Source organism: Hemiscyllium ocellatum, chromosome 21 (genome assembly GCF_020745735.1).
Source record: "Hemiscyllium ocellatum isolate sHemOce1 chromosome 21, sHemOce1.pat.X.cur, whole genome shotgun sequence".
Classification (NCBI taxonomy): Eukaryota; Metazoa; Chordata; class Chondrichthyes; order Orectolobiformes; family Hemiscylliidae; genus Hemiscyllium; species Hemiscyllium ocellatum.
The window spans coordinates 24,589,043-24,603,655 of record NC_083421.1 but is presented as its reverse complement, the minus strand read 5'-3'; the positions used below and the strand labels follow the sequence as shown (position 1 = coordinate 24,603,655).

Below are 14,613 nucleotides of genomic sequence, written 5' to 3'. Positions count from 1 at the left end.
ACAACAATGTGATTTACAGTGATCAGTGAGAGCCTCTAACGATTTTAGATATTTTCTAACCAATCTGTTCAGGCATGTCATTTCACATCTCTGGCGCAGGTGGAGCTTGAACACAGGCCACCTAGCTCAAAGGTAGAGAAACTACCACTGCACAAGAACCCTGCTCTGATTTCTTTTTTTAAAATCGAGTGAATCAATCCATTCGGAGATGTTATAGCACACATCTACAGCATGAACATGATCCTCCTGGTCTAGATGTAGAGACACCACCACTGCCTCACAAGAGCCCATAATTCACAGGGACATACATGCTGTCATGTGACACAGCTGTTCTGACTAATAAGGTGTCACAGACCATTGTTAACTTGCATTGAATTCCACAAAGAGGATATCAGGCCCTTCAGTTGACCACAGCCCTTCAAATGTTTGGACACTGCACAATCAGAGCATGTTCACCTGCCCCCATCGTTTCAGGACATGATCAAATTCAACCGAGATGGTGCCAAACCCTCACCAACTCCTATTCCTATTGGATACCTTCGCTTCTAGTAGGTTCGCCGATGACAGAAGGTTGGTGGAGTGGTGGATAGTGTGGAGGGCCGTTGTAGGTTGCGACAGGACATTGGCAGGATGCAGAGCTGGGCTGAGAAGTGGCAGATGGAGTTCAACCTGGAAAAGTGTGAAGTGATTCATTTCGGCAGGTCAAATTTGAATGCAGGATACAGGGTTAAAGGCAGGATTCTTGGGAGTGTAGAGGAACAGAGGGATCTTGGGGTCCACGTCCATAGATCCCTCAAAGTTGCCACCCAGTTTAATATGGTTGTTAAAGTAGCATTTGGTGTGTTGGCTTTCATTAGCAGGGGGATTGAGTTTAAGAGCCACATGGTTATGCTGCAGTTCTCTGAATCCCTGGTTAAACCACACTTGGAAACTATATTCAGTTCTGGTTGCCTCATTACAAAGAGGATGTGGGAGCTTTAGAGAGGGCCCAAAGGATGCTGCCTGGACTGGGGGGCATGTCTTATGAAGAAAGGTTGAGGGAGCGAGGGCTTTTCTCAATGGAGTGAAGGATGATGAGAGGTGACTTGGTAGCGGTGTATAAGATGATGACAGGCATAGATGGAGTGGATAGCCAGAGACTTTTTCCTAGGGTGGAAATGGCTATCACGAGGGGGCATAATTTTAAGGTGATTGGAGGATGGTTTAGGGGAGATTTCAGAGGTAGGTTCTTTACACAGAGAATGGTGGGTGCGTGGAATGCACTGCCAGCAGTGGTAGTAAAGTCAGATACATTAGGGACATTTAAGCAACTCCTGGATAGGCACATGGATACTAGTAAAATGTAGAGTATGTAGGTTAATTTGATATTAGAATAGGATAAAAGGTCAGCACAACATGGATGGCCGAAGGGCCTGTACTGTGCCGTACTATTTTATGTTCGAGTGCCAAGTTTGTCAGCACCAATTCTCTGTCCCCGCAAACCCCACTCATTATCCTCCTTTCCCCACATCAATGTTAATGGTGTCCCTCCAATCACTTTGTGGTGCCACTCCTCTTTCACCTCCACTGATGTCTCTCATTGCCAACTGCCCTCTGAGCTTCCTAGTGACCTCCCACTTCCTGTGTAACAGGCAGCCATGGCTCTACCTTGAGGAGACTATGGTAGACATGAATGGGAAAGGTTTTGAGGGATATGGGCTAGGAGCAGGCAGGTGGGACTAGTTCAGTTTGGAGTAATGTTCTGCATGGACTGGTTGGACCAAAGGGTTTGTCTCGTTGCTGTATGACTCTATGACAACTGGAAATATAAAAGCAATCAATCCATAATGCACCATGTAAAAGGAGATAGACGTTGATATGCTAAGTGTTTCCATCCTGCCGAAAAGTAGGCAAAGACAATGAAACTCAAAACAAATTTCAGAAACATACTTTAGTTGCATGCATCTCTCAGTGAGAATCTATCAGTGCACTCCAGGTGAAATTGAACACACCGTGATGGCTATCGTCAATCATCCCAGCTTCTAACACTCCAAAATAATTTCCACATACCAGGAGGTCAGCCAGCCTCCTGATTATTAACGATACCACCGTATAAAAAGCAATCAACAAGCACTGGGAGTACAAGGCCAATTCTAATGACAATTTCTTCTCAGGATAACAATAACTATAGACTAAATTGCTTTTGTGGCTTTCAGCTTCCTGTTCACTATTATTTATACTAGTCGTCATGAAGTTTAAGGATAAGCAAATAATTATTTCTCGATGAAACCCACTGTTGGGATGCAGGTGATGGCTGTAATAGAATCTTATCTAGAGGTGTGACAGCGGTTTTACATTACATCATAGCATTATACAGCAGGAGGTGAAATCGTGACTGGGTTCTCTCTTTCTCTCTGAAAGACCCATCCCATTAGTCCCACTTCTCTGTCCCACAGCCCATAAATAATTTCCCTTTCAAGTATTCATCTAATTCCTTCTCATAACAATATTTAAATCTGCTTCCACGATCCTTCCAGGTACATCACTCCAGATCATAGCTCATGGAGTAAGAGAAAAACATATTGCCAAGCCTTTTTCTTTCTCAATTATTTAAGTCACCCTTTAGCCTTTCTTGCACAAAGGAGGTTAACCTTTAGTTCCTCTCCCTCAATGTCGACAGGACATTCTATATAATACTGTATGGCAGAGTAAAGACTTTTAAAATGTCCTGACAATAATCCGTCCTGCATCCTTGTATTTCCTGAAGGGCATGCACTCAAGATTAGGGCTGATTCATCTGTGTGCAGTAATATGTTACTTTTCATCAGAAAGAATGGCTGCCTTACACAAGTCTCTCACCTTGATTCTATATTGTGCTGGGATGGGAGGGCCTGGATAAGACTCACCTGGGGAATTAACCACACTCCCCTTCTCCCACTGCAGCCCGACTTCATAAATATTCTGTGTTCATGTCAAGTCCCTTGGAATTTAGACACTTGCTAACAGCAAAGCAACTTATTTTGCAGATCTAATGCACCAGATGCTGATGATGGGAGATTATCACAGAGTCAGTTGATGGCCAATGTCACCGGACTGATAGGTCTCATGATCGCACCAGGTTTTCTACATAGATATTGGCATAAATGGAAGAACAAAAAAAAACAAAGAATGGCAGATGCTGGAAATTGGAGCAGAAATGGCTGGAAAACTCAGGTCTGACAGCATCTGGAAAGAAATCAGAGTTAATGTTGCAAGTCCAGCACCCTTCTTCAGAGCAGGAAGATCAATGGAAGAACGTTTAATTATGAGGAGGTGGTAGCGTACTGGTAATGTCACTGGTCATAGCAGTCTAGAGCTCCAGGCAAATGTTCTGCAGACATGAGTTTGAATCAGATGGTGAACTTTAAATTCAACAAACATCTGGGATCGAAAGCAGATTAATGGTGACCATGCAACTACTGTTGGTTGTTGTACAAATCCATTTGGTTCACAGATGCCCTTTAGGTAAGGAAATCTTCAGCTTTCCTCTGATCTGGACGAAGCGTGACTCCAGACCCACAGCAATTCTAAACTGCCCTCTTGGTAACTAAACATTAGTATTAAATGGTGGCCCAGCCAGTAGCTACCACATCCAACAACAAACAGGCCAAACAGATGATGAGCACAGGAGGGATATAGAAGTGAACTGGAACAGAGAGTAGGTGTGATGATAGAGTGGGAAGCATAATGAATACTGGCAGAGGCAGCAGTCACACACTCTCCAGCATGACCCCGTGTTGCATCTGCATTTCATAAGCATCCTTGTATCTTTTGCTATTCCAGCAAAATATCATAAGGGGGTTTTACAGGAATGTTATCAAAGTTTCAGAGCCTAGCATCTCAGCAAACAATCACCAATGATGGAAAATCAGAGACGTTCAAGAGGCCAAAGTTAGCAGAGCCCAAGGGGCTGTGGGTCTTACAAGAGATTACAAAGATTGGGTGGAGGGAGAGAGAGTGCAAGAGCAAAAGTGAGGTAGAGAGAGTATGAGAGCGAGTGCACGTTCCCGAGAGACAGTGAGAGAGAGAGAGCGCGCGTGCGCAAGAACCAGAGAAATGCAGATGATATCAAGTGATTAATGATCAAAGGCAATGTATATTGGAGCCAATGTAGGTCAGCAAGGATAGGAGTGAAGGGTGAACAGGATTTGATTTCTTTGATGATTTCAAGGTTATGGAAGATATAATTGGAGAGATTGGAAATGTATTGGAATAGTTAAACGTGGAGGTTAAGAAAAAAGACATGAATGAGAATTACAATGGATAAGATGAAGCAAGAACAGAGAAGCTCAATATTACAGAAGAAGTGGCAAGAGACAGTTGTAGTGATAGTGTGGTGATATTCGGGAGGGTCTTGTTCTTGCTTAACATCAACAAGCACTCTCAAATCTGTACATCTATGTATATAAAAATATTCAAACTGGGATCAACTAGCATGTCTACTGTTGCCATGGTTGAGACCAGCAATCCTCACAGAGGTCAGTTTTCATCAGAGGGCCTGCTGGTCCTGATGGATTAGTGTTACAACTTGAGACTTTCTGGTCTTGAGGTTTGGCATGTGTTAGTGCTACAACTCAAGGTCATGCAATGTAGAATCATAGAACGTATACTGCACAGGAGGCTGCCTGGTCAGTCATGTCAAAGTTGGTTCACTGCAGGAGTGACTCAGCTAAACTGGGTGGTGCCATTTCAGACAATGCTTTTAGCCATCAGACCCACTGCTGTGTCTTAGTTACCAATTCCTGGAGTGGATTAATCCACACTTGCTTCCATTTAGCAAATGGCAACTTTAAGTGAAATTTTCCTGCTCAAATAACCATTGTGTGATATAAAGAAAACTGGAAACCTGTCCAAATGTTTTGATACATTAACATTTATGAAAAACAAAACCAAGTGAAGTCCTACATTTACAGTTCGGTACGCAATGATGAAAACCATGAAAACAAACACAACAGATCTGTCTGCACCTGAAAATGCACATTCAACATATTCACAAATAAGGCAGCCTCGTTTTTATTATCTTTCTGTGGTCCTTGCTGGATGGGCCAATATTTATTGCATATTTCTAACTGTGCTTGAGAAAGAGGTGACAAAATCCCATCCTGGCTACTGTGGCAGATAATTAGACTTTAATGCTCACTAATTACTCCACATGCTATCAGAGAACCCAGAAGAGGAATCAATTATCAGAGTGGAGTGCATTACTGGCAAGTTCAGGACAGATAACACAACAGGACCTGGATGGGTCTATGAATAGGAAGGGTTTGGAGGGATATGGGCTGGGTGCAGGCGGGTGGGACTAGATTGGGTTGGACCGAAGGGTCTGTTTTCATGCTGTAAATCTCTATGACTCTATGACCAGACAACTCATTCCATTAAAGAGCTGCAGTAGCACAAGACCCTGAATTCTAGCCTTAAACCCTAGGACACACAGTAACTTGACATGCTGATAATGGCAGGTGAGGCTTTCACCAGTTAAGTGCAGATGGCACTGCACTTATTTACCATTTTGTCTATGGTCTACATTTCTCGTTTGAATGACTGTCTATTTATGAATATGTCAGTGTGCTCATGTTCCATACAAGAGATAACAAGTACACTGATACAAAATCGATATTAAAAGCGTCCTGCAAGTCCACAATCCCAGCCTTGACTGCAGCTTAAGCTTCCAGGTCCCCATTCTCATCCACCTCCATTTCTTCCAATGACATCTTCTACTAACATAATTGAACTATATTGTTACTGGTTTCAGAATAAATTGCTTGAATATTTTCACAAAAATCAATCTCTGGTCAGAAATACTGTTGACCTAACAAAGTCACAAGCTTGATTCAAGAATTACATAAAATAAATACATGTGTGTTGTGGGTAAATGCAGACAGTTTACAGTGTGGATAAACTGTATACAGATCTAGGTATTGTGCTGTGTAGACTATAAGCTTTTTAGACAAGAGTATTATTGAAGTTGTTCTTTACCTATGGCACTAAGGGCATGTCGGAGTTCCAGAGTGAAAGCAGTAATGGGAACATCCTCAGAAACTGGGAGAATGGCCACAGTGGCGAGATTACTGGCAGGATTTCCCACTGATTCCAGTTTGTTGCTCAGGGCGTGAGTGATTCCAATGCTACGACCTGACACAGAAAAAATAATTACCATATGCAATGACAAGCAAAAATGTTAGCTCGATTCTGACATACCTACAGTATATGGATTTTTGCTTCCATCAAGGTACAGCTGGAACCTACAGAAGCAGTACCATCCAAACTATGACCTTCCTGAATGTTGTACTATCCAGTACTCTATAGCCCTTCTAAAGGTTCTGTCTCACTGAATTCAAGTTGTGTGAGAGGTAGCTGCTCTAAGGGGACTGTTCTTCATGTATGGAGCTAGAAATTACTGCACGACAACAGTCCAATCCTGATCTCACACAACACCATAGAGCAGCTGAACGCTGGATGAGATTTGCTCTCTCTGTTCCAAAGTTACCAGCAGACAAAGTGGGATGTTCTGCTTGTGACTCAATGTTAAAGAGAGCAGTGTCTTTACCCAATAGGCCATCAAGGAAGTTTAATGTTACATCCTTAAAGCATAATTAAGATCGACACAACTCTACAGAGGTATTGGTTGCATAGCAACAGAAAATCTTTGGCCACATTTCAAATTTAGCTAGGAAACAGTTAGGAATCCTGATATTTGAAAATTTCTGATTCATAATTACTTTATTGGAGAGACAGAGAGAGCTCCTTTCTTTACAAACCCATCCAGCATCAGTCACATCAAAGTATGTATTGCAAAAACCACAGCAAGCCAATTCAGAGGCTGCTGCTAGGTCATGAATAGCACAATTTGTCTAAGTCTGTTTGTTTGTCCAACAATTAAAGCAATAAAACTCATCCTTTTCTTCTCTCTCAAAAGTTTTGGCTTGTATTTTTCACAATGTCATTGACGTTTGGAGACCACAGGCATTCCCAGTTCTCTTTAATCTTTTGACAGTTTAGTTCCACGAATTCACATGGTAAACCCTTTGCAACCCAGGAATTTTCCACTTTCCAGTTCTCATAATGTATAATTAAGGGTGTGTCCTCATCACTAAATAATCCTCATTCTGCAAATAAATATGCTGACAACCAATGGAAGATTGAGAGTTGATTCGCAGCATGGTGCACTTACAAGTACTGAAGGTTACACGTCTCAATATAAAGGATTTGGAACGAAAAAATGTGTATAAACTGAGCCTATTTCACATAAACAAAACAGATCATAGTCATTTGTTGGTTCATTCCTCAGGGCATTGCCTCCATCAGTCAGAATTCAAATGTAAACAAAGCTTGCCAGTTAGCCACCATCTAACTAGTGCACTCTCCATGGCAACATCTCTATCAATCTACCAGTTGCCAACCAATCAGCATGCTCTGCCCATACAGTATAAAAATGATGTTTCACTTTACACTGGCATTGGTGCAAATCTGAATGCAAGACAAAAGGCCTCCACAAAACGTGCTTTTATTTTCAGCGTTACTCAAGTTCTATACTACCAAATGATGAAAAGAAGGTACATTTACAATTCGAGGAAGAAAACTTATCTTATATTTTCCAAAAAAATTTCAGGTTAATAAGGCTATTTGTCACCAGTTCTCTGATTAAACAGTTTCAATTATGTGGAGAATGGTTTCCCTCCTTCACTTCTAAAAGGCTGACAGAGAAAAGATGGTGGCTCAGTGGTTCACACTACTGCCTTACAGTACCAGGGACCTGGGTTTGATTCCAACCTCAGGTGACTGTGTGGAGTTTGTACATTCTCCTCATCTACATGGGTTACCTCCAGGTGCTCCAGTACCCTCTCACTGTCCAAAGTGCACGTTAGGTGGATTGGCCATGTTAAGTTTTCCAAAACATTCAGGGATGTGTACGTTAGGTGCATTAGCCTTGCAAAATACAAGGTTGCAGGGATAGGGTGAGAAGATGGTCTGGGTGGGATGCTCCTCAGAGGGTTGGCGTGGACTTATTAGTCCAAATGGTCTGTTTCCAGACACTAGGGTTTCTAGGAACTCAACTTGTAGTTATTGTCCATGTAATATAATGGTAGGGGGAATGTGCAAGTGTTGTTAATGTTATTACCTGTTAATGGACCTCTGACTTGCTGCAGGTTACCAAGGATCTTTTGGCCAAGTAGATGAATGAGTCGAGTAACCACCTAAAACACAATAACACCAATTCATGTGTAATTCTGGAATCAAATTAACTAAAAGATAGCAATTTCAGAAACAACTTATTTGTAAAGCACCTTTAAACAAAGCAAAATGCCACAAGATGCATTTTCAAACAGAATTTAATACCAAGCTACATATGTAGCTATTCCATTTTGTGACCAGCACCTTTGTCACATAGGTAGCTCGAAGAAATATTATAAAGGAACATAGAGAATAGCAATGTGAAAATAGCGAGGGAAGGAATTTGAGAGATTAGCATCTAGGCAACTGAAGGATTGAAAAATCAATAGAACTACAATTACAATCATTTAAAATGGACCAGAATTTTCAATAACAAAAACATAAATTGCTAAAAAAGCTCAGGTCTGGCAGCATCTATGGAGAGAAATCAGAATTAATATTTCAGGTCTAGTAACTCTTCCTCAGAACTAATAGTAGTTCGTAAGTAGTTGTTTTTTTGTGCAGAAGATCAGGTGCGACGGTGGTGGGAGGGGGGGGGGGGGGGGAGGTAAGGATTAACTGATAGGTGGAGATGGAGCCCAAAGAGAGAACAGTTGGGACAGAAAGTGGATAACTGTCAGCCTAGGAGAATGAATTGCTATTAGTGGGGACTATTAGTGACTAACAATGGGTAGTGGGTAGATTAGATTACTTACAGTGTGGAAACAGGCCCTTCGGCCCAACAAGTCCACACCGACCCGCCGAAGCGCAACCCACCCATTCCCCTACATTTACCCCTTACCTAACACTACGGGCAATTTAGCATGGCCAATTCACCTGACCCGCACATCTTTGTGGCTGTGGGAGGAAACCGGAGCACCCGGAGGAAACCCACGCAGACACAGGGAGAATGTGCAAACTCCACACAGTCAGTTGCCCGAGTCGGGAATTGAACCCGGGTCTCTGGCGCTGTGAGGCAGCAGTGCTAACCACTGTGCCGCCCATTAACAGATCATCAGAACAGGGTATTAGCAGATCATATGATAACAATGTCTGGTGTGTGGGGGTGGGGGTAAGGAATTGGGAGAGATGCCTCAAGCCCTAAAATTGCTGAAATCTACATCGAGCGCAGAAGCTTACAGGGTCCCTAAGTGGAAAATGAGATGATGTTCTTCCAGCTTGCACTGAATTCACTGGAGCACTGCAGCAAGTCTGAGATGGAGATGTTGGCCAGGGAACAACAGCAGGCAACTGGAAGCTCAGGTTTTTTTTTTGAGGATGGAACGTAGGTGTCCTGCAAAGCGGTCACCTGGTCTATGCTTCATTTCCCCAATGTCAAGGAGACCACATAGTCAGCAGTGAATGTTGTAGACCAGATTGAGTGAAGTGCAGGTGAACTGCTGAATCACCTGAAAGGTGTGGAAATCTATAGCTCACTACTGAAGCACTCTTGGAATTTTTCTTTCTAAAACTCGTTTGCACAAACAGATAAAATGCACTTGTGCAATACTGTGACAGTGACAGTAATCTTACAAAGACAATTCTACTCTAACATACCAGAGTTGTAAAACAAACTGGCAACCCCCTCACCCTGAGCTCACTGCCATCAGAGACACCTGAGAATGCACAATCCTGGAGCACAGCAGTCTAATGTTAATTTATTCCAGACTCATTACTCACTTAAAACACTGAAGAATGCTGCTCCCTTTCAGTCAACAATGCAGCTAATGCGAATCAAAAAGAATCTTTACGCACAATAAACAGTCCTAGAACCGGGAAAGTATTTTAAAAGCTCTTTACTGCCAAATAGAAAGGCAAGACATGCTTATGTAGTTGGTAAATAAGTTCACAGGAATTGCTGCTGCTGCTGGTGTGCTGTTCTACATCTCAAATATTTTACTCAGTGTACACTCTCATTGACACGCACTCGAAACTAGGAGCAATTTTATGGGGACTATTAGTGACCAACAATGGGTAGTGGGTAATAGCAGATCATACAATAACAAGGCCTGGTGTGTGGGGGTGGGGGCAAGGAATTTAATAGTCAACAAAGTGCAAAAGTACAAACTTACAACCACAGGAGCAGAAATTAGGCCCTTCGATCCACCATTTGATCACAGCTGATGGGGTTTTTCAACCCCATTTTCCTGCTTTCTCCCCGCAACCTTCAATCCCCTTGGCAATCAAGAACCTATCTACCTCAGTCTTAAATATACTCAATGACCTGGCCTCCAGAGCCTTCTGCGGCAATTAATTCCACTGATTCATCACTCTCTGGATAAAGAGGATTCTCGTTCTCTCTGTTCTAAAAGGTCATCCCTAGTCTCGAAGGCTATGCCCTCAGGTCCTCGTCTCTCTTGTCAATAGAAACATCTTCCCAACATCCACTCTGTTCAGGCCATTCTATATTCTGTAAGTTTCAATCAGATACCCCCTCATCCTTCTAAACTCCATCGAAGCTAGTCCTAGAGTTCTCAAACGTTCTTCATATGTTAAGCCTTTCATTCCTGAAACCATTCTCGTGAAATTCCTCTGGACCTGCTCCAGGGTCAAAACATCCATCCTGAAATATGGAGCCTTAAATTGATAACAATATTCTAAATCTGTCAATTCCCTTAACATCCACAGCATTGAGCTCTGTCTTGTATAAACACCAACAACTGAGCACTCACAGCTCCCTACAACAGATATTCCAAAGATTCACAACATTTTGAATAAAGACAGTTTTTATTGCAGTCCTAAAGGACTGACGTCTTACTTGAAGGCTGTGACCAAAACTTTCCCCATGATCAATTATTATTCTAATTCTTAGAGGTTAAAGGTCAACTCTACTCACCAGTACCTAGTCTAGTGAACCTCTGTTGCAATTTCTACAGAGTTTTTCCAAGTTCTAAATTGTTGACAAAACATCAGGTGTGGCTTCATCAAGATCCACAATAACTAGTGTTAAGATCAGTGCTTTTTTCATTCATTCACACTGACCTGGCAGTATTTATTGTCCATCCCTAATTGGCCAGATGGCAGTTATGTGAATCTGGAGTCACATGTAGACCAGACCAGGTAAGGATGCCGGATATCCTACTCAGAAGGATATTAATGAACCAGATGCCTATGACAATTGACAGACGGTGTAACACCAGATTTCTACTGAATTCAAGTTTCACTATCTGTCATGGAGATACTCAAACCCATAGCCCTAAACATCTGCCTGAACATTTGCTTTCTTAATTACTTGTTGCATCTGCAAGTTCGCTTTCTGATTCATGTACGTGGACAGTCACGTTCCTCCAGCTGCCACAGTTTGCAGTCTCTCAGCAAGCTTTCAACCCGAACCCCATCTCCAGGGATTTCATAGTGTGCTGCCTAATCCTATTTCCCATCTCAACCTCCAAATAGATTCATAGTGTGAGCTACCCATTTCCTCACTCCCAGTACCATCCTCGGTTGCACAGTGTGCCATGTATTTTCTCACACTCTAACCATGGACAATTCTTCAGATGCACACGTTGCAGCTGCTCTCCAAGCCACTTCCAGTTCTGAAGGGAACAAAGAGCCTCATCTACTGCCACAAAGATGATGATGATCTCAACCACACACAGAAATTTCTGGAAAGCACGTGTCCGTCATTTTCTGAACACTCTTATTTAGCAAAATAACAAAAGAAAATGCTTCAGCTTTCAAGAAAGATGACTCAGGCCACTGTTACCAGGGAAACAAAGCCCCATGCTGTGTATGCTGAATGAACGCCTCCAGAAATGTCACAAGCATCATTCAAATAAAACTTTTAACCTTCTTTGGTATGAGTGTCTCAGAGCAGACCTTTAATAACCATGGTAATAACTGAGCAGCCAACCGTATTGTTGATAAACTAAAATGTACTCAAAGCTGCACTGAGACCTAATTAAAAAATGATAATTAAAATGAAGAATTTAATCATCAGTGAACTAAGCAAACTTTAATCCATACTCAAGCGCATGCAATGACAATCAGACCTTGCAATACACAAAATGTCATTTGGATCATCAGTGAACTCAGAGCCCCTTTAGAGTAACTGTTCAGCGTTATAGAAAAGCAAACCACACCAGGAACTGGACAGGATAGGTAGCTGAGCCCCATCTCAAATATGACAGATGAAACATAACTCTGACAACTTGCCTTTTCAAACGTTGACGTGCTTCCTCCAATCAAACACAACACGCAGCAGAAATACTCACCAGTTGGCCTAAATATTCGTTCATGTGCTACCCCAGCATCTCCTATCCAGTTCGATCTCCACATATCACCTTATTAGAGTCATACAGCACAGAAACGGATCCTTTGGTCCAACAGTCCATGCCAAGCATAATCCCAAACTAAGTTAGTCCTACCTGCCTGGTCCTGACCCATATCCTGCCTAACCAATTCATGTACTTCTCTAAATGCCTTTTAAACGTTGTAATTGTGCCCACATCCACCACTTCTTCAAGAAGTTCATTCCACACACAAACCACCTTCTTTATAAAGAATTAATCCCTCATGTCTTTTTAAATCTCTCTACTCTCACCTTAAAAATGTACCCCCTAGTCTGGAAATTCCCCATCCTCGGGAAAAGACACCTACCATTAATCCGACCTTTATCCCTCATGACTGCATAAACTTCCGTTAGGTCATCTATGTATCTCCTACGCTCCAGTGAAAAGTGTCCCGGTCTTTCTCGCCTTTTTTAAAATAACTCAAACCTTCCATATGTGGCAGCATCCTAGTAAATCTCTCCTGAACTCTCTTCAGCTGGGTCTTTTCCCTTATTATATGACCAACCCCACTTAGAACTCTCCCTCTGACCTCTGACTCTCTCTTCAATGAAAGTTACCGGTAATGACATTATCCAGCTCAATTTCTCTGCTCCCATCATTCAATCTAGCCTGCCTTCTTCTGAACTAGCTACATCCCATTCTGTCAGATCCGATCACAACACCGACAACAAACCTGCTGATGAAGATGATGTCAGCTTCTCAAACTTCCTTCTACCTCCCCTTAGACCCTGACCCCACTACCAAACATCAAGCCATCATATTTAGGACTATCCTTCTTCTCCTTTCTCTATCAGCTTCCGATCTAACTTTCTCTTAAATGTATCCATGTTACTGGTCTCAGCTACTCTTTGTGGTGATGAGTTCCACATTCACACAACTCTCTGAGTAGGGAAGCAAGCTCAATTTCTGAAACATTTCCAGCATTGGAGAATTTTAATTTCAGGGTTCCTGCACATGCAAGTTCATTTTACAATCTGGTTAGTGTGTGTGATATTTAATGATTATTAGAGTAAAAAAGAATTGACAACATTTGCAGAAACACTCAGTCAAACCAAAATTAAGAGAGAGCCTGCAATGCACTTAAGGAGATTTCTTCAGGATTCTAATTCTGAAAGGAGGGAATGGACTGTAATAACTTAGCTTCTTTAAATTATTTCAGTGTGAATCGATTTAAAAGATTGCAGGATTGTTCTGGCAGGCATATGTTGTCAAGCAGATTCACCTGACTTCCTGAACCAAGTATTTTCTGACCCACTGCATAACCTACCCCACATTGCAGATCCTATTTTACCCGATTCCTTTAATAAATTTGCAGAATTAATGACACGTGGGACAAACGCCTTTTAGTTTTGCTCTTAACTGCCTTTCTTCGACAACTCTGGACGTTGGCTCTGCTTTCTTCCCACAAATGCTTTCGGATCCACTGCGTTTCACAAGCAGTTTTGCTTTTGTTTCAGATCTCCAGCTCTTCATTTTATCACGATGGCAAGATTATGACCTAACCATAGAGGTAAACAGGAAACTGAACAGATTACAGTAGTTATATATGTGTGGGAGTCAGAGCTACTGGCTATATTGCATCTTAGACCTTGTTGAGGAGCAGAAAAACCAAATTGGAGAAATATTGAAGACCTTGAAGACCTGTTTTGAGTCCTCTATTAAAGTAAATTTATGAATTACATGCTCAACATCAGAGCTCAGAAAGAAATAGTTGCAAAAAGGCCAGGAGAAAGAACAAAGTCAGAATGCAAGATGGAAATACTGTGAAGGACATAACACAAAATCAAAGGAAGCATGTTCAGTAGTGGGAAATAAAATGTTTTCACTGCAGCATGTGTTTAGCTGGAAGGAAGAAAAGCAAGTGGATAACAACAGTTCCTGAGCAGCATCGAGTAATGATTCTGTCAAATTTCACAACACCATACAGGAAGTTGGCACCTCGTCATCCCAAAAGTGACAAATACTTTGTGACAGCCTGCCACCAGCAACAGCACGGTGGCTCACTGGTTAGCACTGCTGCCTCACAGCGCCAGGGACCTGGGTTCGATTCCAGCCTCGGGAAATTGTGTGTGGGGAATTTGCACTTTTTTCCCGTGTCTGTGTGGGTTTCCTTCGGGTGCTCCGGTTTCCTCCCACAGTCCAAAGATATGCA

General features: G+C 42.1%; 1 protein-coding gene across 3 annotated transcripts in view; it reads right to left on the bottom strand.

Annotated features, from left to right (window-relative positions):
* Positions 1–14,613, bottom strand: part of pnpla7b (patatin-like phospholipase domain containing 7b) — a 335,345-nt gene that overhangs the window by 164,702 nt on the left and 156,030 nt on the right. For all 3 annotated transcript variants that reach the window (XM_060841292.1, XM_060841293.1, XM_060841294.1), the window contains exons 21-22: positions 8,138–8,213; positions 5,995–6,150 (exon numbers count right to left, since the gene is read on the bottom strand). In XM_060841292.1, coding sequence (XP_060697275.1) covers positions 5,995–6,150; positions 8,138–8,213 — 232 coding nt within the window. The remainder of the gene's footprint in view (positions 1–5,994; positions 6,151–8,137; positions 8,214–14,613) is intronic.